Source organism: Bombus affinis, chromosome 4, assembly GCF_024516045.1.
Source record: "Bombus affinis isolate iyBomAffi1 chromosome 4, iyBomAffi1.2, whole genome shotgun sequence".
Lineage (NCBI taxonomy): Eukaryota > Metazoa > Arthropoda > Insecta > Hymenoptera > Apidae > Bombus > Bombus affinis.
In genome coordinates, this window is record NC_066347.1 from 9,523,928 (window position 1) to 9,548,362 (window position 24,435).

General features: G+C 37.7%; 3 protein-coding genes and 1 long non-coding RNA gene across 22 annotated transcripts in view; 2 read left to right on the top strand and 2 right to left on the bottom strand.

The window, feature by feature from the left end:
* LOC126915820 (neurobeachin) overlaps positions 1-11,116 on the bottom strand; it is a 413,960-nt gene extending 402,844 nt beyond the window's left edge. For 10 of the 15 annotated variants that reach the window (XM_050720863.1, XM_050720864.1, XM_050720862.1 and 7 more), the window contains exon 1: positions 10,726-11,115. In XM_050720863.1, the coding sequence (XP_050576820.1) occupies positions 10,726-10,884 (159 nt within the window). In that variant the 5' untranslated portion in view covers positions 10,885-11,115. Of the gene's footprint in view, positions 1-10,725 lie in introns of all 15 variants that reach the window. The other 5 variants (XM_050720868.1, XM_050720855.1, XM_050720867.1 and 2 more) reach the window with 1 other exon arrangement.
* A 744-nt stretch (positions 11,117-11,860) lies between these two features.
* LOC126915842 (septin-2) lies at positions 11,861-14,243 on the top strand. The gene is made up of 8 exons (XM_050720950.1): positions 11,861-11,968; positions 12,243-12,360; positions 12,449-12,785; positions 12,877-12,988; positions 13,061-13,253; positions 13,323-13,450; positions 13,524-13,697; positions 13,770-14,243. Exons 1-8 carry the CDS (start codon positions 11,939-11,941, stop codon positions 13,941-13,943), a joined length of 1,266 nt encoding a protein of 421 aa, XP_050576907.1. The 5' UTR covers positions 11,861-11,938; the 3' UTR covers positions 13,944-14,243.
* Positions 14,244-14,283: 40 nt separating this feature from the next.
* Positions 14,284-24,435, bottom strand: part of LOC126915841 (growth arrest-specific protein 2-like) — a 29,721-nt gene continuing 19,569 nt past the window's right edge. For 2 of the 5 annotated variants that reach the window (XM_050720947.1, XM_050720949.1), the window contains exons 3-8: positions 22,266-22,390; positions 21,913-22,054; positions 19,512-19,758; positions 18,779-19,040; positions 17,524-17,649; positions 14,284-17,195 (exon numbers count right to left, since the gene is read on the bottom strand). In XM_050720947.1, the coding sequence (XP_050576904.1) occupies positions 16,989-17,195; positions 17,524-17,649; positions 18,779-19,040; positions 19,512-19,758; positions 21,913-22,054; positions 22,266-22,390 (1,109 nt within the window). In that variant the 3' untranslated portion in view covers positions 14,284-16,988. The remainder of the gene's footprint in view (positions 17,196-17,523; positions 17,650-18,778; positions 19,041-19,511; positions 19,759-21,912; positions 22,055-22,265; positions 22,391-24,435) is intronic. The other 3 variants (XR_007710356.1, XR_007710355.1, XR_007710354.1) reach the window with 3 other exon arrangements.
* LOC126915863 (uncharacterized) lies at positions 17,645-21,901 on the top strand. Its single transcript, XR_007710364.1, has 4 exons — positions 17,645-18,145; positions 18,759-19,130; positions 19,222-21,043; positions 21,304-21,901. It is a non-coding gene; the product is annotated as an uncharacterized LOC126915863 (long non-coding RNA).

Consider the following 24,435-nt stretch of genomic DNA (forward strand, 5'->3'; position numbering starts at 1 on the left):
AAGAGACGGAAAGAAGGAAAGATAAAAAATGATCGCGCGAGTAAAATAAAACGTAAATGGTAACCCGAATCGACAAGCGTTCCGCGCCTCCACTTCTATTTACCTGGTTACTTTTTTGCCGACTCGCGACACGTGTTACAATTCGCAAATATTTTCCTAACACTCCTATTGGCACGCACGCGTTCGATGCTTCGAAACGAACGCCGAATTCGAAACCTGATGATCAAATACACAAGGACTGACAGCTTATCGGAAGCGGTGTTGTGCGCAAAAAACACGCTCGTACACTCCCCACGTGCACCAAGTCTATAAATATAGGAGTAAATTTAGCTAAAAAAAAAATGTTGCTCGATGACTTGCTTTACCTTCCTTTTTTCCTTCCTCCTTTTCTCTCTCTTTTTTTCTTTTTTTTTTTTAGATCAGTGTTCGCACGGATGAAAATCGATCTGTTGCAACCAATTACGAGGATTACTCCTACTGCTAAGCTTCCTCGACAACTTTATATCACCAATTAGTTGCAGGGCTGACAGTGGAATGTAGAGCGATCTCTCGTTAGATCTTAATTAGTAGCTTTGATTTCAAGCAGAAATGTTGGAACTTGTCGTCGAGTGGTTGAATATTTTATATTTGGATAAAGTGATTATAATTTTTTAGTGAAATTGACGATCGATTTGGTAGATTACACAGTATTAGGAAGGACATATTATGGATATTTAGGACACTTCCATTTACAATACTAAGAATCGATTTAACAAGCAAAAAATCTTTGCTCTGAAATGCGCCAAGCGGAGGCGCTGAGCTCTTTCAAAACCGTGCATTTCGTGAAATAATTTGTCCAATCAACGATAAGACAGATTACACCGTTCGCTTTTCCACCGACTACCACGACAATTACGGAAGAGAACGCAATCTTCAAGCTATCAGTCTTGCCAACCTGCAACAATTATCTTGAACGCTGACCGAATACCTCGTCCATTCGAAACGATCTCGTCAGCGCTCCATCGTGTACCAATGCCATTCGTTTCGTCACGAACAGCAAATAATACGAATCCGATCGCCGAATTAATTACTGGCCACTCTGCTGTTCTCGTTGCGGCCATAAAATTGTTCCGCCGATCCGAATGACAGTCAACGCGATAGTCGTTCGAGTTACGGAAATTGCGCTGACTAATTACGCGCCAAAACGTGTCAATACCGTGAGCGACAGTTTAAACCACTGACAAATCCTTGACTGGCGCCAGTTCGGGCTTTCGAATCAATACCGTCTTTTTTCTTATTTTCGTTCGTCCTATTCGATTGAATCGTGATAAGTGAATTTTTATCTAACATGAAATTTCAATCTAGAGATATCGGGTCTTCGGCAACGATATTATTGAGAAAGGAACATTTTCTAGGAAGCATCCGTTCGTTCTATAGATTTGACCATTGGAATTATCAATAATTTACCAATATATTTTCGAACAATATTAGTCGTGTAAGATATGCTTGTGCGATAAGATATCTCCGAACGAATCACTTTTACGATTGGAGAAAATAAATATAAAGCACTGACTAACACCTTCAAATTAAATGTTCGAGACTGTCAAGATACGAATGTAAAGGTTAACAGAGTGAAAACCCGCAGAAAATTCGATAAACTGGTAATTTAATCACTAGAAATCACATCTATTTAATAACATGTAAGTACTTTTAGTTAACGAAGTTTTATCAAAATCATGCTCATCCGACATCTCGTGAAACACCGCTAAGACACGAAAAAGCTTTGTATTTTTCTAGATCTAGTTTTCATTCTGTGGTTTTATTCAAAAAAGTTTCCTGGGCAAAATCTCTAACAACGAACACGGTAGAAATTCTCTAGAATCTCGGGCTTTTTGTAAATATTTTCCAAGCAAAAATACGGAAAGAAAACCAGCGTTCCCGATTAACCGACGCTCTCGTCGTTGCTATCGGAACCTCGAAAGTTTCCGAACAACCGCGCAAAATTCCAACTTGGTATTTTTTCACGTGACCGTCGCGTGAATTTAAAAATTTCGTGGCCAAGCAATATGACAAACAATCGATTCACAGTAGCGCTCGGCCAGACGATCGATGAGCACGCCTGCCGAATAGAAACGAACGATGACAATAGGCCATGAATTCCGCTGGTCGATCTTGCAACACGCCGAATCTGCATTCCCATTTATATGGAAATTACGGAATCACACGTTTGTCCAATCAATTAGTGGCGATCGATCTCTACGAAGGAGACAGTGGACGTTATTTATAGGGCCCGATGAGATCGACAAGAATTCGTTGACTGGTTTTGTTACGAAGACGCCGAGAGCAATAAGGAATTCTCCGATATCAGGTGAACCGGAAGAGTAAAGTCGTCAGGCCGACAGATGTAACGAATCGCACTTTGAAAATTAGTTTCGAAACTGACCAACTTTCGAACGAGTAGTTTTCTTCCGCTTCGAGAAGGTGGATGAAGAAAAATTTTCACTGGTTATAAAATGAGGGAGATTTCAAGTGTATAGTTTTACAAAGTTAGCGGGGCCGCGTTAAGAAAATACGATGCTCTTTAGAAAGTATTGGATCGAAAATTCATGGCATTTAATTATCAGGATAATAAATATTAAATGCTATGTATCAACTAGAGGGAGAAAGACTAAGAAATAACGATCGATCAATTATAACTGAAGATTACGGGAGAAAAATGCTTTTCGTGCTATTTAATGTTTAAAAGATTGAACTTTAATATGATATACTTAATGTGTTGTAAAACTTGTTATTCTTACTCTAAATCGGCTAATTTGGAGCCATTGTAAAATCTAATCATACTAAATTCCGTAAAAGTTATAGTAAAAAAGAGATTTAACGAATAAAATCTCTGGTCAGGCAGAAATGTGCAAACATGTGCAAAATTCCAATTGAATTTTTAGTTATAACAATAAGCTCCTGAGCAAACAATGCCTGTTTATTTCTATGCAATTTATTTAGATATAAACTGGCAATACCAATTCAGTATACCAATAGCGTAGCTTAAAAACTATCTGTTACATTGTATTTAACGAACACTGAAATGTTCATGACCTTTATTTGAACAACGATACCCAACTGATTTTACTGCACTGATTTTATTGTATATTCTACGATAAATACGGCTGTACTTTCTGTTTATATTTTTAATAATCCTTCTCTCAAAATTCAGCATTTGTAACGAAAACTGGTTCGATGTTCGATTTTAACTGTACATATATTATCCTTAAAAAAATGGAAACATTTAAACAAGGTCGGACATCATGGCGACAGTTCTAAAATAGATTCTTCTTGTCGCAGAAAGACAAACAAGATTACCATTTCAATGGCACCGCCAAGAATGTGTTCAACAATGAAAATAAAAACACAGAACACTAGAATGGGAAAAAAAGTACGAGTAAGAGTAATACAATTATCAAAAAAAAAGAGAAACAATTCTATTTGTTGTTCCAGATTTCCAAATAATAAATTTTTTCTAAGATACTGTATCAACGAAAATTTTTAACAAACAAAAATCCTATTTCTAACGATATTTTTCTTCGAGCTAGAAACCAAATTTCAAAACAAACTCGATCATTTCGCGTTTGTAGACGTGACGTCGCGCGTTGTGTCATTCGTACGAGACATCACGCCTGTTATTTCATTCAACCGTGAGACATCTCATCCAAAGGTTCGAAAGAAAAATCAGTTCGCGAGACATTTCATTCATCTCGTGCGAATGAGCGAGCGCAATATTAAACATCAAACATTCTTCTTCCAAAAGCAAACTTTTCCATTCTTTTCCTTTTTCTCTCTTTTTTTTTTTTTTTTTTTTTTTTTTTGAAACGACATGTGCAATGCATAGTTATAACACTTATAACAATGTAATAATAAATACTGAAAAATAGAGAAGCGAAATATCAGGACCAAAGCGTTGCACGAATGACATCGCGCTGGGAAATATCACGTTCCCAAATGTACAGGGGTTAAATCAAACTTGTCCCAAAAACAAGTCTCAACACAGAATCACCTGGCAGTTTACAAATACAGCGAACTTTCATGTACTGTAACGCAATAACTTCAAGATTCCAACTCACGATATCGTGGCTAAACATAAAACTCGACGGGTACCTTTCGAAAAATTGATTAAAATGCACGTTCGACCGGTCACCGAGACTGCACTTCCATCCAGGAACAATATCCCATTCAGGAAGAATTACGATCGTGAGACACGACGAGAAACACGTTTCACCGATAGATATCGGCTGCAAAATCAGCTGTATTGAACACGATACAGAGAAATAAAAACGAACGATGGTTCATAGATCGATTTTCGTAATATTGTAAATTGGAGAAATAATAACGTCTTCTGAATGAAAATTAATTGCGCTACAATATAAAGAACATGCTTCTATATTATAAGATTTCTTTCTTCACATGTTGAATACTAATTACGTACCTATATAGATAATGTGAAATTGATAACTTGATAAAAAGTAGAGTTGATCAATTTGGCTTCTGAGAGGTTCATATAATACGGCTATCGATTTTATAGAATATGGGTTCTATTATCTAGATATATGTAGGTTAAGTTCATAGAGTACGATAAAATGTTCGTAACTTTGTTAACAGCACTATTTCGATCAAAAGAAGAAGTAGGTACATACCTACTTTTTACAAGAATTTCAATTGTTTCGGTCATTTAAAATTTCTATTCTTTCAAATATTAAACTATCGAATCTTTTGGACTTTTAAATGGTCTTCTGTCTTTTGCGAATAAATTCGATTGGTAAAATATAAAAGAACAAGCCTTTGCTCTTCTAGAAAGCAAAAGAATTGGCCGCGTTACACGCGAGAACACATTGAAAGATATTATCACGCAAATACGCGTGGGTAGATCGAAGGAACGTGTTTCTCGCTTACATTAATTATCAATTGCTAAAAAGCCCCCGTCTACCTCCATTTCTATCGCCGCGGCTCCGCTCGACGTGCATTGTCCGCATGATTAATTGTGCGTGGACGTAACAAAAGCCGATTCAACGGCGCACGACTTGGTAGCATAAGCGAGCGCTGTGCAATGGATGACAACCTGTGTTATACGTGTGAACTGGATGGACGATGCTTTTCCAAAGATACGAAATTGGAGCGAAGAAAGGAAGTGTCGATGGTCCGGATAAAATGATCGAAATAGGTTTATTCGTCTAACGATTGCGCGAGAATGCCAAACTGAATAAACGTCGATAGAAGTCATTCCGATAGAAAGTTTACTCTTTCCACTACAGCGTTCGATAAATGTTACATTTGTTAACCGTACATTAAAATTGTCAATGCGCTAGCAATTTATTTTCCATTATTCCAGATTACTCAAACGGTGATACGAAGTTAATGAGTGACTTACCAAGCACAATTGGCATAAATTACCGTATTGTGCAGTTAGCTTTTAGAATAAAGCACATCATCGTGTGTTAAATACTATGGTGTACAATGGGTCATGTATGTTTAACGCGTAGGATTTAGTATAACGTATGTAGTAATTCTACCGATATAGTGTCACAAACGTGTAACATTGTTCAATATCTGTTCTACCGTTCTACCGTTCTACCGTTCTATACCGTAGAGGTATACGAGCGTAACTGCATTATACATTTTATACAACATGTAGAAGTTTCTAAGCGCTCAATTTTAGATTTTTACTGGCATAAAAGTGTTAAAAGAAAATGTTATTTACCGTGATGTTGGAAAGTAGCGCAGGTAAAATATACTGACGTCAATAAACATTATTTTTACTCGTAAACGTATTTATAAAATTCCAAAATAGATATCGCGGAAGTTAATTCTGCAGAAGATACCTATACCAGTGTGATGGGATACAGGTATGAATACAGATGCTTCAAAATAAAAACGTCTATTGGAGTTTAATGATGCTAACTAGTACGTAACACTGGTGACATACAAGTAATAATACGCTATTACTAATACGACAATACCACGATATACCTGCAACGTGTTGTCTACATTAATAACATAAATATGTAACGTAACATAAAAGGGTTAGTATAGTAAAAGAACAACTATCGATTCTAATGCTATCATTATATCTCCACGTCCAGCATTTCGTTAACAATAATTGTGTCATTAGTATGTCATAACGACATACTAATATATTATATCACGAAAGGTATTGCGCAGCTGTAGTCGTTGCATCTATGTACGTATACATATTTCAATTGATCGATGAATCTACCGGTTTCAATTTTTGGGAATAAATTTTATCGTGAAACGATATTCTACGATATACCTATTGTTACAGTAATAATAAAAAATGAAATTATTGCTAATTTGATAATTTCGAATTATCAATATAATTATAAACATTTCTTAATATCTTCTACGCAAATACAGTTGTCTTCCTTACATTTACAATCTAATCTTTAGAAATACGCGTTATCTTACATTGAGATCATCATCGCCATTTCTATCTGCGATTTTTAATTAAGCTGTATGCTTTGACACTTTTTTCGCCCTTGCATTTCCATTTCCCTTCTCTAAACTAAACTTACGAGACGCAAGTTACTTTCTACAAAAACAGAACTCAAATAAAACTTCCTTCTAAAGAGAAACAATAAAGTCGTAGCAAATGCACAGACAATATGCACAAGATTACAACTTTACAAAGAGAAAACCGAATTATCTTCGAGGTAGCCAGAGAATCTAATCTAATCTCGGCAAACTTCTTCGGATATCTAGCAGCCAACGAAAACGCGTTTCGTTCCGACACCTTGGGACGCTTGGAAAACGTGTGATCGGTGCCTCTGACTCCCGGTTCGATAATCAGAACAGCAGCATAAAAAGAACCAGAAAGTGTGGAGAAAAAGAGACGAAAAAGTCGGCGGACTAATTAGCCAATTTCATTGCGTCACGTATGGGAAAAGTAAACGGATAATCGCTGGTACGGAGAAACTCGAAACCGCTACCACTTTATCAGTTACTTATGCAAATTTGCCCATCAAATGGTGTACACACGCATTCAGAGCAAGGTTGGTACGACCTTCACCTCCGAAATGCGACGCGTTCCTGCGTAGTCGATAAAGTCGTCGACAACGCGTAATGTCGCGAAAATTTCTTATTGAGCGCTTCCGGCCACGTTGGCTCAAGGATAAGAATATTTTTAATGCGTTACTACCTGCGTATAAATACGCCACTTCGGAACGATTAAACAATAAGAGCTACTTGAACAAATTTATCCGCGAGACAGTTGTAGAAGTTGTACAGTGATTCACGAAAATATTTAAACTAGAGTCATTAAGACTATCAGGATTATAGGTGTAATTTTTTTATCTATCAATGATGAAACTGGGTTCGATGGATTTATTTTTAAATTTGTAATTTGAAAAAAGCAATAGTGAGAAAATATATGCGAAGAAATAATTCTTTTTAACTGTCTCAATTTTGTTAAGTTTCACGTCGTAGAATAGCGAAGAAGAATTAAAAGGATGTCATTTCTATTATTACCAAAAGATGGAATATCCAGTCATTCTATCAATAGTCGAATATTGTGTTTCCCGCTCACTTATTGCGCGTGAGGCTTCATTGCTACTGACGTAATGCAAACTTATGCTAATGAGAAATAGTAGAATAGTAGAAGTTAGAAGAGCGCGATAATATACCATTTAAACATTCTTAATTTTTAATCGTTTATTTTAAACTTTTCACCTTTTGTGATTCGACGATTTTACAATTTTACTTGCTACCAACAGAATGCTGTTTTTCCTATCAATGTATATTCCTAAATTATCCTATTTTTCTCTCAATTGTATAAGAATATTTTATTAATTTCGCGAAATAATATAAAGTTTAAATTAAAATCTGACCAAAAATGGAAACTGCTTTCACGGTGGAATATTTTTAGTGAAATTTAAGATTGAATTTGCTACTATATGGTTTGAATGTTCTATACGGAGCGAGATAATAACGTCACCAGTGAAGTTTTTCGCCTCATTTCGCAGCACAAAAGCGAACCTTCGAAAATCAAGTTATATTTGACGTTTAGTTACAAATAACTTCGCGTGCATATAGTTAATTTCACTGCCACTTTATACTTTACTTGTACTCTCGTATTTTACTAGTTAACGGTTATATATCGCCTTATTTTTTAATTCAGTTAGTTACAGTTTGCATAAATTTCTCTTAACCGTTAAAGACAGCATGGCTAAATGATGACGATGCTAAGAAAAAAGAATCTTATACGGATTTCTGAAACTTCGCTATTTTAAATCGTCGCACAAGTGATGTTAATAATCGCGGCTATTTATTAACAATATATTGACACAAATGTGCTCATTAACAAAGCCTCTTTAACCACAATCAAAATGTTGAATACCTTCGCTCCTAGCCACATAATATTAAATTACACACGATTCGTACTACGGTCCAAACACGATAAACGCTTGTTCCGATCGAAATGGAATTTAGTCATGGATCTAATTTAGACTTCCATTTATGAAACAGAGACGTAAAATGTACGAATATCCTTCAGAGTCGATAAATAAGTACAAAGGTAAGAGTTTGAAGCCATATACATCTAGTTTAAAGGTAAAACACTTTCCTTCTCAATTATAACATAAGAAACAGTTTCCTTTTCAGGAGAGGAATTTCTACGTGCTTAAAGATAATACAATCGAAGAATTCTAAGATAAAAGAATAGAAGCAAATTCCTCGTTGATATATTAAAAATAATTTTAGGTATCTGTGCTATCCTCCTTTTTCTTTCCATCTTCTACCACTCTCGTTTTTATACACACCATGGGAAAATTACCTCGCGCATCATCGAAATCAATCTCCTACATCACGAAAACCACATAAAAACTGCTCGTTATAACCATTCATCTTGCCACGCACAGCCACCTCCTTACGTATACTTTCACTATCCGTTACAACATCGTTCTCCAGAAAATTAACCACACGGCCATCCTCCTTCGCGGTTATTGTTAGATGAATGCAAAAACTCTGTCTGTTCCAGAATCCCAGCATTATCTATCATAGCAACCGACTAATAAGTACGTACATTGATCGTGACGCTGTCGTGATCGTCGATGACGCTAACCGATTCAGGGTCAAAGTAAACCGTACAATCGGTATGTTGGCGAGTTCGTGAAGCTCTAGATTGTGCAACCTCCGAGAGAAGATCAATGGAAAACGGCAGAAATCGGAGCCATGGCTAATTCTTTGAACAACAACGAAGAGACGGACAGAATCGGAAAAGCGGCGCGATCGTAACTCCGTGTAACCGTGACGGCCGACATTAATCGCTGCCACGTGCTACCTATTTGTCTTCGCCAGTTCGAGAACCGGCCACGTTCCACCGCCTATACATGTTCCTATGGTTTCTGGTTGTTCGAACAAAATCTTTACGCGGTATTCGAGTTCCAGCTATTGCGAGGAATTTTCAAGATTTTAAAATGTTCGCTGAAATTTACGTGACGAGAGAATTTTTGGATTTTATCTGATATATCGTATTTTAAATATCATAAAATACTTTCTCGGTCTTATCTAAATCTTAGTTTTATCCGTATCACGATTTCTCACCAATTTAGGAAAAGAAAGGTTCTCCGTTGACAATTACGCGTCGAAAGAATTTTAAAATATTCCGTTTGTTTTTGTATTCCTCAGCCTTAACCAAACGTTAATTGGAAATTTCATGTGTATCGTCATTTTTTATCGCCTCTGTGAACAAATTTTGTGTTTTCAAAAATTAGCTTCTATTGCTGAATCTAAAATTCCAACCAAAAAATGTCCATAATTATCCTGAAATTTATACAACACGAATATTTCCCAAACGTTTAATCATACGATCGACACTTGACAAATAAAATGATATGCGATCGTTGGGAGCGCACGATCGACGGAAATTTTAACTCGCATCCCACGCGGGAACGGTGTGCGCGACAAGATCGCGCTGATAAGCATGTTTTTCTACGTGGCGCGCGGACACCTAAACACGAGCCGAATTCCCCGGGGAAATAAGAACAATATCGTGAACGCGACACGTTGACGAGTAAACAGCGCTTCGTAGTGCAATGTCGACTATGAAACGCGTGATTTAAAGCAATAAAAACACGATCGTAAACTTTTTGTGGTTACACTACGTTTCGATTGCCGTGTTTCGTATTTTTTTTCCTTGTTTGTATCCACGGAAAAATAATTGATCATTACACGAGTAAGTCAAAACAAAACTGGAGTTAAGAACGTAATTGCGGTAAGAAATATCAATAAGTGGCAAACAAACAAACGATAAAAGTATTAATATTTTAATCTAAGAATCTATTCGAATCTTCAATATAACGATAGAAGATAACGAGACATATGGCTCGATTTTGGAAATTGTTTTCATTGAAAAACGTGCGACCAGGGACTTGTTTACCATAAAGTTAGCATGATGTTTGATGATGATTTTCAGGCAAACATTGAATGTGATCGTAGCGGAAAAAAGCGCGATTGTTTGGTATCGTATACTCTCTGAAACGACGCGCGCTGTATTACTCTCGATTTCGATTAAACGACGAGATATTTTACAGTATGCAAGGTCGTGCACACCGTGTCGATTGTCGCGAAAACGGTTTGACAGCTCAGGCTGACAGATTTGGTCGGATGTTGCAAAATCGGCGGGAATGACCGTGAAATAGATAGCCGGCACGCCGGATAAATCTATGGAATTTCAATGTTACTCACCAGATGAAGCACGGTGTTGACAACTTCCCGATTCGACACCTGTCCCACTTCGACCAGCCCGATCAGCACGGCGAATTTCAGGCTGTCGTTCATCGCCATCGCCACCACCTCCTCGGGCCGTTTAATGTCACTGAACGGTGGACTTTTCATGTCCGCCATGGCGACGGTTATTTAACCTGATAACACGTTTCCCTCGCGAGGAAAATATACGATAGTTTACACAGAGACCGTCTTATGAACGAGAGCTTTTCCCCGTCACATGATAATACAACACAAATTGATCTTCCATGTTAGAAAGTAGACACTGTTATGAGGAGCCTGCCAGTACGGCAACGCGAAACACCCTAGCGATGCGGTCGCAATACCAACACTAACTGAGCCCGTAAATTCCTACCTGAGCGGCGTACGCCGCTGTGGTGGGGGGAGGGCGCGGCTTACGAACTGCTTATATACCCATATGAGCTTGCACCGGTAAATATTACACGCTGCTTTATTTATTCGTAATTTAAATTTACATTTTCGATATTAAAGTCCCAATAACATGCCTACGCCATGCTATGAAATTAATTAAAGTATTTCAATGAAAGAAAAATTATACTCGTAAAATTTGTAATATTTTTATCATAGAAATAACAATATAACGTACTAAATGTATAATAATAATTTTGTTCCTTTAGTAGAATATATATTATACATATATGCATATAACAATCATGTGAAATAAACAACAGCATTCTGGCGCAATGAATAAGGTATACGAAATTACGAAATTCATCCAGCAATCAATGTGTTAATAATCACGATGATAACATACGTAAAGGCGAAATATAAATTTTAACTCGGTATAATTATGAATTATTTTTGTTAAATTAACCTGTAAATGATGTCTGGTAGTATGCATTATTTGATTTGCTGCTTACATATGAACTTCTGGCAATAATACTATTGATTTATTCCCTATAATCTCGATTAATACCGATAAGATATACGAAATGTATGAATATTTACATGACATGCTTATAGAATCACTTTTATTCAAACCGAAATAATTGCAGAGATACCCGACATATATACGGATTTCACTCGATTTTACCTTTAATGAATAAGTATTGTAGATTATAATAAATTACGATGTGTATGTACACGGTATTACAGAGAACTACGGTATGAGTATGAATTGGTATGAGTAACACACGCGTCACTAGTAGTAAAAATGGCGTCGGCGGATGTTGAACGTGCTAAGGTAAGTGTCATTTTTTAAATTTTCCGCCTATATTACGCTATACCTAGCGATTATTCCTATTGGAAGGAATCACGTGTACAAATGGTTGTTTTCATGTATAAACACATATTCAGTCCTCGATTTATACGCATAATGTTTATAATTTGAAGGGCGTTGGTTCTCTATTCTGTCACAACAACAGTATTCTTGATAAAGTTCTCCGTATATGGATAGTACTGCTAGTTTCCGGCCGACTTACTAACTGTTAATAATCATGGCCTTTTCATATTTTCAGATGGAATCTACTCTACGTAATTTAAAATTGTCTGGTCATGTTGGATTCGACAGTCTTCCAGATCAATTGGTAAATAAATCCGTTCAAAATGGATTTGTATTCAATATTCTTTGTATCGGTAAGACAAATATGTTTGTTTGTTTTTAATACATTTATGTACTATAAATTTTTAAGATTGTTAACATTTATAATTGTACTTTTAATAGGTGAAACTGGACTTGGAAAGTCGACTCTTATGGATTCTCTATTTAATACAAGTTTTGAGTCTATGCCAAGCCCACATAATCTCCCTGCTGTAAAACTTAAAGCACATACCTATGAATTGCAAGAAAGTAACGTTAGGTTAAAGCTCACTATTGTTGATACAGTTGGTTACGGAGATCAAATTAATAAGGAGGACAGCTTCAAAGCTGTTGTTGATTACATAGATGCCCAATTTGAAGCATATTTACAAGAGGAATTGAAGATAAAACGATCTTTGCCAACTTATCATGACAGTCGTATTCATGTTTGCCTATATTTTATTTGTCCAACAGGACACGGGTAAATATATAGTGTAAAATATTTCTTATGAAAACATTTATCATTTTTATTCTGACATTATCTTTATTAATATTTAAATGTATAATGATAGATTAAAGTCAATTGATCTAGTCTGCATGAAAAAGCTGGATACGAAAGTCAATATTATTCCAATAATTGCCAAAGCTGATACAATATCTAAAACGGAATTACAGAAGTTTAAGGTATAGCAGAAGTTACAGTCATCTATAGATATATTTATCTATTACAGCTTTTTTCTTTATTGTCTGTTCCAGACTAAAATTATATCTGAACTACAAAATAATGGAGTTCATATTTATCAATTTCCTACAGACGATGAAAATGTTGCAGAAGTAAATACTAGTATGAATGCCCATGTACCTTTTGCAGTAGTTGGTAGCACAGACTTTGTTCGAGTTGGTAACAAAATGATGCGCTCTCGCCAATATCCATGGGGCACAGTACAAGGTAAAATTAAAATTATTTGCTACTATTAAAATATGTGAATTATCCTGAACCATGCTGATCCTTTTATAGTGGAGAATGAATCGCATTGTGACTTTGTTAAATTGCGTGAAATGTTAATAAGGACAAATATGGAAGACATGAGAGAAAAGACACATTGTCGTCATTATGAACTATATCGTAGGAAGCGACTAGAACAGGTAGTTTATTGCACAAAATAAAAATTTCTGAATCTGGTTACATAATCCAATTATTTATAATTATAATTTTCAGATGGGATTTAGCGATGTTGATAGTGAAAATAAACCAGTTAGTTTCCAACAAACCTGCGAAGCAAAAAGATCCATTCACCTGCAAGAGCTCCAACAAAAGGAGGATGAGATGCGACAGATGTTCGTGGCACGAGTAAAGGAGAAAGAGGCTGAATTGAAGGAGGCAGAGAAAGAGGTAATGGTATTTATAATTTTTAATGTTTCTGTAGAAGATCCATATAATTTCATTTTTGTATGTATTACTTAGCTTCATAACAAATTCGATAAACTGAAAAAAGATCACACAGAGGAAAAGAAAAAGTTGGAAGAAAGTAGAAAGAAGCTCGAAGACGATATTTTGGAATTTAATAGGCGAAAAACTCAATTCGCTCAACAACCTCAACATCATACGTTAACACTAGGTAAAAGTAAAAAGAAGTAGAAATGTCCGCCATTGATGCTGCAATAAATAAATACGATGCTCCATTTTATATCTCTATATACGTATAAGTATTGTTACTTTAATCGCATAATATTTGATCACTGAGATTAAAATTAAATTATCAAACGTTTTCGAACGTTATAATTTATATTGCATTCTTATGTATTTCTTTACTCGTAGATATTATTTTATACCAGACTGACTATCATGAGAAAAATGATGTTTACCAAATTTAACTTACTTTTTGTATTAACATATGCACTTTGAGAAAAATAAAGATATATTTGTTACTTACAAATACATCCGTTTAGCAATCCATTATAATTACTATACAGATGTCTAAGAGATTTATAATTAAATATTTTATTGTTCAACAAAATATAACAATTAACACAATAGTATCGTACTTAAATAAAACTAACATTATTAGCGGCATATTTTATACGTTATATGAAATACACGAACTGATTACGAGCTACTTTTATAGAAGCATGTTTTGATTGCTAACGTTAAGTAAAAAATGAAAGTAGGATGTGCAATACAATCATATCACATTACAAATCATGAGAAAATAAACAGACTGTGTTTGCGATGATATCACGATGTTCATCGTGCAATGGAATATTTATAAACTGATTTGTAAATCTCATAAATTCGATATTTCAGTTCTTAACAAAAATCTGCAGGACAAAAATCCATTTGATGCTAGAATAAATAGCATTGCACACGATAAATTTACACGAGAACAAACATAAACGAAACGCGTGAAATCATTCTCAATTATAAAATTTCGTTTAACGAAAAATACTCTAGAATACTCTGCGTTTAATTAAGCAGGTACGTACAACTTAACCGTACTATAAACATACTTATTCTGTAACGCGTTTACGATAATAATATAATATGGCGGAATCATTTCATTCGCGCGTAGCAATAATGACACTAAACATACTCGTGAAATAAATCTGTTTCGATCACTACGTTTAGAACTGATTGCGTTATAATTTACAAATAAATACATTCTGGATATACGAGCGAAATATCTAAAACGAAATAGATTACACACTATGTGTCGAATACTAATTTACGAAACGTACAACGCTATGATACAAAATCAATTTAGACGATAGAAAGGAAAAAGTCTAACAAAAAGAAAAGCTTTGAACGGCAACGTTAATAGCCTCAACGTGCCGACATTGCTCGTCGTATATTTCTTTGCTTTGGTATTCCTTTGCACACTGTGTCCTTGCATTTCTGTGAACCGAATAAACACATGTCGCCTTGTAATTTCGCTACAATACGTCCTTTGTTACACCTTATCCTATGTATTTATTATAAAAGTACAAAACATATATTATGGCAATTATCGTGAAGCATTTTGCGTGTTAGCAAATTTAGTACGTATCGATTATGTGCCAAAGTGTAAGAATTATCGTCAGGGTCGGTGCCGGTAGATACACATGTATGTGTCTAAGAACAATATAAGAAGATAGATTTTCTTCTCAATGATGAGAAAGGTTCAAAGATATCCTTTGAAAGTGAAGCATGAAAATAATAATCATTCATGTCAATCGTTTAACACTGTTATATAATAATCTAACAATAAATGATCTAATATTTCAAGTAGAATTAATCGATGTAACCGACCCTGTTATTTGTTACAATCTATGTGCCTTACATTGCTTACCGCGAGAAATATTTAAGTGCACTACGAGATTCGCCCGTGCGGGCCGCAGCAATGACCAAGTATAAATAAGTAATAATTAATTTCTTCATCCCCTTTTCGGAATAATAATCCCGCACTCTTGTAACCGGTTACCTAACCTTTAAAGCTTGCATTTCTACAAAAAGACGGAATCGTTCGATCGGTAAGTTCAATTTCCTGTAGCTCTATTTAGCCCGGCAAGCTCGATTTAAAATGTTACCTGAGTCCTTAATTGCACTTTCTTCTAATTACACGCATGGATCAACTTCGAAGTCGAAGCAGCTCGTTCGCAGCGGATACACTGTGTTGGTCGTTATCTTCGATGTAAACGACATTCCGATAAGCCTTTATTGCCCGTGGTCGTTTCAACATACGTATACCATTACGAACTTTGGTCATTGCGGTCTTACGACTACCTCTACCAGGTGCATTGCACTCCCATCTATTTCTGTTAGACAATTTCCAAATCAAGCGTTAATATGCCTGTCATCTGTGGAATGTGTGACACTAAACCATTTACGGGTCGTAAATCGAAACCGATGGAATCGTTGATACGTATATACGAAAGGCAAGTCCTTGTTCTTCTAAACGAACAACTTACGCGAACATGTAGGAAAGTACAAATAAATACAAGTCGCATTTCTATACGTATATACATATACATATAGTACATACATTGTAGCATGAACACAACGTATAATTCGATGTGAATGTACAAAAATAACGAGCGAATGTATACTATAGATCTATACAATATATTCGTCAAAAATTCGTACGGATGTAAAAATGGTAAGAATCAGCGAATATCGCGGGAGTCTCCTCAAGATGGCATATTAACACACTTGTCAGGATGTACGTGTAATATTAGTGCTCCCCAGCCATATTACATGACATGTAAGAAAAATAGTGCCATCCCCTGTATAACTTATGCATATGTATATGAGAGACAGTGGTGCATTTAATACAAGTTCTACTATATTTGATCACGAGAATAACACAGAGATAGAATTATCCAATCCCTCGATATCGTCAACACGCTATAGACAGCGGTTGGAAAGAAGGAAGACGTCGTTTCTCGGGGACGTTACTGATCTTTGTATATTTTATAAAGAGTCAAGTATGTAACGTTCCCGCCGTTCATCTATCAGCGTGGTACTCTCGTAACTTCTCGTGCCTCTATCGAATAAAAGTCTGATCCGAATGAAAAGACGGAACAGAAGTTCTATCCTTTTTCAGAAGAAGCCACCCTATCGAACTGTCTCTTGACTTGTACGAAACGGACCAACAACAGCATGAACGTGAAGTAGCGTGGACTTGTAAACAGGCACTGTGCTTTTAGGCTAACGGGCCGAGACGGATTCCGGTGGAGGACTGCGATACTTGGCGCGAATAGGAAGAAAGTTGGTGTGCTTGTTGCCGTGAGGAGAAGGCGGCGTGCTCTCGCGGTTGAGGGTCCTCACCTGACAGGGATCGTGCCTCGCCAAGAAATGCTCCAAGGTGTCCCAGCCCCCGCCCACTCTGACCATCATGTGTCTTCCCTTCAAAAGCTGCGAACACGTCGAGTAATATTATCATTAGTAACGGAAGGCGTACTTCCAAGTGTACGCGGCAGGTTAACAATCTAAAAAAGCTTTTTTTGAAGGCTGCCAGGATTGTTCGATGCGGGTGTGTTTCTAATAATAAGATGTCTGCATTGCGTTTCTAGAAATGTACAGACCCACCGATATGAAGTTGCAACGATGTTGCAACGAAGCCCAATTTTACGAGTTTTGATTACCGCATAATGAATGGTAGATTAATGATACAAAATAATACTATACGCACATATAGTTCAAATCTTAATTCGAGATAAAAGATCAGATAGATAATACATACTCTGATGAAGACATTTCGTCCAGCGATATGGTACCGTCCTTCGCCAACTTTACGCACCTTCAGTTTGGAGCATCTTTCGGATGGGCATTGGCAGAGTCTCTGCACGGCCTCTGTGGCTCTTCTCACCTAAAAGCAGCAAACAGGCCACATCGCGATGTAAAAGTTGGCCACGGAATCCAAATAACATTATGACAGACGATGCTCAGACGAACAAAGAGTGATCGACCTTCATCGTGAGATGAATCGGTTCGACGTGTCGCGGGGAAAGTTGCTACAGCGGTCTCTCGGAACATCCGCTCTGCGGCATGCAGGAATCCGACACGCGAGGATCCACGAACGTGTAAACGCATACGTGAAAAAGCTTAAAGCATCCCGTTCATACCTATTGTTTCTTTCTTCTCCCTTCCACGTGAACGGGCGCGTTCGTGGCGAACGTGATACGATGCAACTTACCGAGAAAATTGCACGCTCCTAGTCAGTATTACTTACATTTATTATGGATAAAAGCGGAATTAATCTTTCAAAAAACTTGGAGCGTCAATTTGAGCCTTCGTCAAACGAGATAAATTGTTTCTGGCGCAATTGGTAGCGTATGTTAATGAAACGAGGACGAGAGAAAAAGGTAATAACGCGCATTGTTCGTTGGATAATAAGCAGTTCTAATTTTGCACTTGTTCCGCGACTAGTTTTTGAGTAGACTTCAGAGTTCATGATGAATGCAACATTATACCTTTTATATGCTTGTTACTGTAGGATGCACGTAAGTGAAATAGAGAAAAAAAATGTTGTAGATGATTTTAACGTTGAACGTGTGTTTTCATTTGATTTTATTTATGAAGCAAGCCGTGTTTAAATTTATTTCGAGATCGTTGAAATTGGGGCGTGTATGATGAATTAAATTGCTTTATTTGTAGCTTCCGATACCTGAATCAAAGTAAAGTAATTGGTGATGACCCAAATAACTTAGCCGATAAGCCGAGAAATCGATAAATGAAAAGTTCTAATTTAAATTTACGATTAAGTGCTTAAGATATTTTTTTTAGATATTCCCGTGTTTCAATTTATAATTAGATCTGTTTTAGAAAATATGTATATTAAAACGACGAAAGCTTACTTTCCAAGGTTTCGCTTCCGAATTATTTAACGAACAGAAATTTCTGTCAGAGAAGTGCCTAAAGCATGGGAATGAGAAACTTGAATACCATACCAAGCATTTAATTTTATATCGGACGTAGAAACGGTTTGATCAGCGTACCTTACGATCGAGTTCCGTTATGGGACCCGTGTGTTCCGGCGGCTCGGCTGGCGAGGGCAAAGGTGAACTCGATGGCGATGGAAGCTCGTCCGGGTCCTCCGCGCTTCCTCGTGACCAATCGTCCTCCGTCGTATCGCTGGGTACTCCGTCGCTCCCCGTTGGCCCATTGTCGCTCACCGACCTTCTCATTTCGGGCTCGTGCGTCACACCGGTGGTTGGATCCAGCCATCGCGTCGCCGTCAACGCGACTTCCGATGCTGAACTGCAAAATATGGTGCAAATTGGGTCGAAATGCCATTGAAATTCAACATAAAAGAGGATTCTTTTGTTCTGTTACCTAAATTTTAAGTGGGTAGGTACTAGAAGCTTTAAATGCTCTCAAATCGAGAACATCGATGACACTCTTGAGAAACTTTTTCATCACCAATTTTTCGATTTTTCAGATACAGTATTACATTCGCGTCACACGCTTCTCATCGCCTTTGAATTTCCATTAAGATATGGATCATCAAATTTTATTCAAGTTAATATCAATAGTATACGTTTTCACTTGAAAATTATGAACTTCCCTGATGTTTGAATCAACAAACACAAACCGATTACAGAATTGTTATGAATTAAAAATTGTTACTAATTATGAACAGAATATCTTCCTGAAATACCAATTGTACGACAGCGATGTCATCAAAAGCGGAGATATAAATGGGAATGGAGAAATCAAAAGGCACAATACCTGCTGTGTTTGATCTTCTCTGTCGGAGGTCTGGGTGTTGCGGTCGGGGACGGTGATTGAAACTGCCAAGAAACCAAGCTGCTATGGGATATACCACTATCGGACAGACAGTGAAGATCTCGCTCTTGTTCGGCAGCGATTTCCCTCTCGAGCTGCACGAGTCCCGGCGGTTCGACCGAATACCTTGACGCCAATCGTGCCACTTCCAACAGACACAACACCACGTTCCGTGGCTGTCCGTGTAGGACTGTAAAATTAAAAATATTAAAGAAAATGAAAAATTTGTCGTATGTATATGTAGCAGAAATACAGATAATTTGAAGAAGACCAATACGTATGTATTTCGCTAGATTCTAGCAATTTTTTATTGCGTTACATGTTTATCTAGTTGCAGAGAAAACGCTGGAAATGGTCGTTCCATAATTACGTACGTGCAAGTTTACATTAATTTACAATTTACCGTAGAATGGTTTATACAGTGGCCGACTACATATTTATTCATAAATAATGAAAAAAATAATTGGAGCAAAAAAATCGTTAGAATTCAGACAAGGCCAAGTGAAACATACGTTTAAAGGATTTGCATTTTAATGAGAACTTTCTATCTTGAATTTATACAATATATGAAAAGATTTTATACGTCCATAATTTATCAGGTGCTTCGAAGCTTTCCGATATTTTAGTTTCTCCGATTGCTATATCGGGCTACATGATACATCGCAGTCCAAATGGTGAAAATTACAAGACAACCTAGAAACCAGTCTCTTTACGACCGTCTCATCCACGCTACCAAAAAAAAAGAAAAATGTAGATTCTATTTACAGAACGTAAGCGATGACACCCTCGACCTTCTTCAACTACCATTGTAATTGACCAATTTAGCCTACATTTCGTGGTACATCTCATTTATTCATTAAAATAGATCGTCTTAACCAAACGAAATGGTCATCGTATTATTCGCAATAAAATTGTAGCTACTTCTTAATTCAGAAAAAAATATTGCATCTTGGATCAAACTAAAAAAAAATCCTCATGTACTAAGACGACTATTCTCAACAGAAGAACATACAAAATTTATCCTTGTTTGGATAATAGATGAGCTTTTTAATCTACCCCAATTGCTTCCTCGAGCCATTCGTTTCTCCTATGGTCGGCGGATTCGTAAAGAGACAAAAGCTTTGTTCCACGTTAAATCTACGTGCCTGATGACTTTACTTTTGTAGCACGAGAACGAGCATGACACGAAAATCCAGATTCACAGGTTTCCGTTCCAACGAAAAAGAATTTCAAATGGGACGAGCACCGTGAAACGAAACAAAAGGAAAAAGGAAAAGTTCTGCCATTATATTTCGTTCCACTGTATCGAGCTTCGAACGCCAGCAGTATTTCAACGTCTACATCGGTGCTATCCAAGTTGAATTTAAACAGTCTGTGGCACTCTATTTGAGATATTGCAGCAGAAGCAAAGCAGAGTGACGCGTTATATTCGATGAAAGTGATATATCTGAGAAACGCGTGTTATTAATAGAAACGTAAGTATATTAATCTTCTATAATCGGATTTTTCTTCTCACATGAGAATAAAAAGTGAAAGAATTAAAAAAATAATTACTGCTGCAATTAGACCATGAAATAATAACAGACACAATTTTCGAAACATTCTTGAAAAATATATATGTTATTTCATTAGATACTGATTGGATGTTGCAGTATAGTAATTGAAATCAATACAATCGTCTTTGATACGAGATCTTTGAATATTATTTTCATTCCCTTAACTTCTGAATTGGCAGTATATCAGAGCTATGTGTAACGATCGTAAAAGGAAGACGAAGTACAAAGGAGGATAGAGGTCAGTAACGGCAAAAGTTCGAAGTTACTGAAAGGCAAAGTTAGAGGAAAGTAAACTTCGGAATTTATTCTTTATGGACCCATTGTTCTTTCTCGGTTATCGTACTTCAAGATTCCAGTATACGTACGTATGTATACGATACTAAAAATAAACAGCGCCATTTTGCGCGACAACCATCCCCATAACACGTGACCCAGATCACTTTTTCGCAACTCTGAAGAAGCTTCTTCGCTTCCGAGATTACATCAGCTACGAGCGCTCATTGTTTTTCGTCGTTTCATTGAAAGTCAGTCGGCTACGAGGGAAAAACCACTCTTTTTCATCGTTACCACCGCGAGACGCGGTTAATTCGCGACGATTATTCTTCCTTTCGTGGTAGCTTTGCATTTGCATAGCCACGCACAGCCGGCTACGCGGCATAATTGGCGGGATTTCGCTTTTAATCGGCTCAGTTATGGTCGAGTTGCAGCTATAGCGAGCGAAACGCGGCTAATAAACGAGGCAAGTCGATTTCAACGAATTAAGATTGATTAGCTCTTGGCTTTCTTACCGAGATCGTCGCTCTCGAACAGAAGATTCTCGTGTACGCCCAGTCGTCTACAGAACTGTATGAAGTTCTCCATGTTGTCCCGAGAAAAGAAACTGCGACGCGCTGCATTTTCCCAGCAACGACCCTTTATCACCGGCATAGGCTGAAAAAGAATCGCGAGGAATCGATCATTGAAAAAATGCTTATTACACGAAGACGAGGAGATCGATAAATGACTTATCTACAGGATCTATATTTTATTAACATACGAAAAACAATCGGAAATAAAATGTTTGACAAGAAATACGATATTGCTCGCACAGTCCATCTTACACGAATGTTAACGGTAGCCTTTCAACAGCGCGATTACTCACCCCTTTCGCTTTTCCAGCATCAATCGCTGTCCTCGCTTTTTCCTGGATAACCCTCGCCAATCGACACACCACCACGCCATTGTCCAAGGCGTCGAAGAAGTTGTCCCCCGATACGATTTCCGAGTCTGAGATAAAAAAAATGCGGTCCACTTATGAAATTTATTCTTTTTAGTCTACTAACAAGCCGACGATTCATCTTTGTGTCGATTCAACGTATTACGCAAATGGCCTCTCGAAAGCAGCCAAGAGCATCGACGAAGTGGCGTCATTGTTGGAAACAATGGGGCAGTTCTCCTCGGGCTCTCCATCGTAGTCAAATTCTTCCCGGCAATAGCAGGGTGACTTTCGCTTTACAGTTTCTCAGAGCTTTCGAGGCGGTGACAGAAATGTAATTACGCTCTTTTACAACTTTCTACTATAATACATCTTGTCGATCCTTTTCAATTACAAAATCTTCAAAAATTCGTACATTGAAAAGTTCATAATCGATCGGAGTGTTGAACTATTCAACCGCGTTTCGCTATCGCGCGAAGGAGAAAGCGAATTAACCCTGGCGAATGCATGGGACGCGCTATCGCGGCTCATCAAAGGCGACAGAGGTCTCTAAGATGACACGGCCGTCAGAGAACGTGAGAAACCATTCAACGGATTGCTTCAGATTCATCTATAGAACCTCTACCTACTAAAGGAATCTCTGTTTGAATCAATCTTCGTACATACTCTTCCTTCGATCTTCTCAACTCGTCGTACATCTACATCCACCCTCGCTTGTATTTAATACACGTTAATTTCTCGGCCTGCGAAAAATTGATCGCTAGGAACGCCAGAACTATTTCACGGTGGCGTGCTCGGTCAAGCGAAAAACGATCTAGCTGGGACACTCTCACGATAGGCCAATTCGTGCGTGACTGCGCGAAATCATTTCAATTTCGTTTGCCGGCTTCGTTGGCTTGTAAACAGGATCAAGGCCGAGATTTTTCGAACGCCTCGCGTTCTGTACCAGAAGCAGACATCGCGATGCGGCGTTACGAACGCACACGTGCAAAGTTACGCTACGTAGAGGGAAAGAAATAATACAGAGGCACCCACGGTTCTCCCACGCTGCTGGGATAGATGGAGACGGTCGAGAATCTAAGGAAAACCCAATGGGCCACGACACGATCCATGCCATGTATATAGATATAGCCAGGATACGATGGGAAATGGGAACTAGGTTGGGCTGACGGAACGATAAAGCCTCGTAGATACGGATGGTAATGAGAACCAGCGTCGTGGCTCGTGACTCGACCTGCTAACAATAGGGTTGCACCCGGGGCAGAACGAGAAAAAAATTGTTAACGGGTAGGCTTATGGAGTAAAGTCCATCACATGTTGTTTCGTGGGACACACACGTGGGCTCCGTGTGTATGCAACGTGTACGTGTGCGCACACGTGTACAGGTAACACGGCGTGCATACGGACGTCGTCGTCAGATCTGGTACGCGAGTATCGTTCGCATATGGCCTGGAGACACACAATGGCAAACCGAGCGCAACGAGCTCGTGATAACGATTGCTCTCATACTTGTGTTCATAGGATGTATAACCCTTGCTCGATCTTACGAAAGATCACGGGCGTGAACGTATTTGAGTGCAAACCGCGCGACGATCAACAGCAACTCGGTCACCCGGAACCAACTGCGGTAGTTATGTTCGACACTATGCGATTTGATAACACGACGCCGTTTAAGAGAAAGGGCGAAGTCCAAGTATTCGATAATTAAACGATGAATTTTCGTGCGAATCTTTTGCACGATCAGGCTAGTGTTTGTCTAACGTAAGATTGTTACGTTCTACATTTTCAGTATGTAATTTTACCTATTTTTTCTTGAGTAGTCGTATAATCGTATCCCTCAGAGACATCTGGCAATCTATGACAGAATTTTTCAAAGTATAATTTCTACTGGGTTAATAGCGTGGTATTACGTGTGTCGATAACAACCGTACACCGTGACCCCCATTTTCTTACTATCCTTGGTACGCTACCCTTCGATTTTAACATTCGTCTGACCTCCTTATACAGCGGCTCAAGCCTTTTTCAGAGTATCCCGCCGATATCGTCCTTGGCATTGTTCGATCGATGCATTAATTCGAGAACGATACATTACTGCAATAACCAGTTACCATAAAAC

What these genes read in the sequence shown, in the direction of transcription:
- LOC126915842 (XM_050720950.1), top strand. Translation starts at nt 11,939, where the DNA reads ATGGCGTCGGCGGATGTTGAACGTGCTAAG. An exon ending in ATTCAATATTCTTTGTATCG is followed by an intron (nt 12,361 to 12,448) that starts GTAAGACAAATA and finishes TACTTTTAATAG; the next exon opens with GTGAAACTGGACTTGGAAAG. An exon ending in CGGAATTACAGAAGTTTAAG is followed by an intron (nt 12,989 to 13,060) that starts GTATAGCAGAAG and finishes TGTCTGTTCCAG; the next exon opens with ACTAAAATTATATCTGAACT.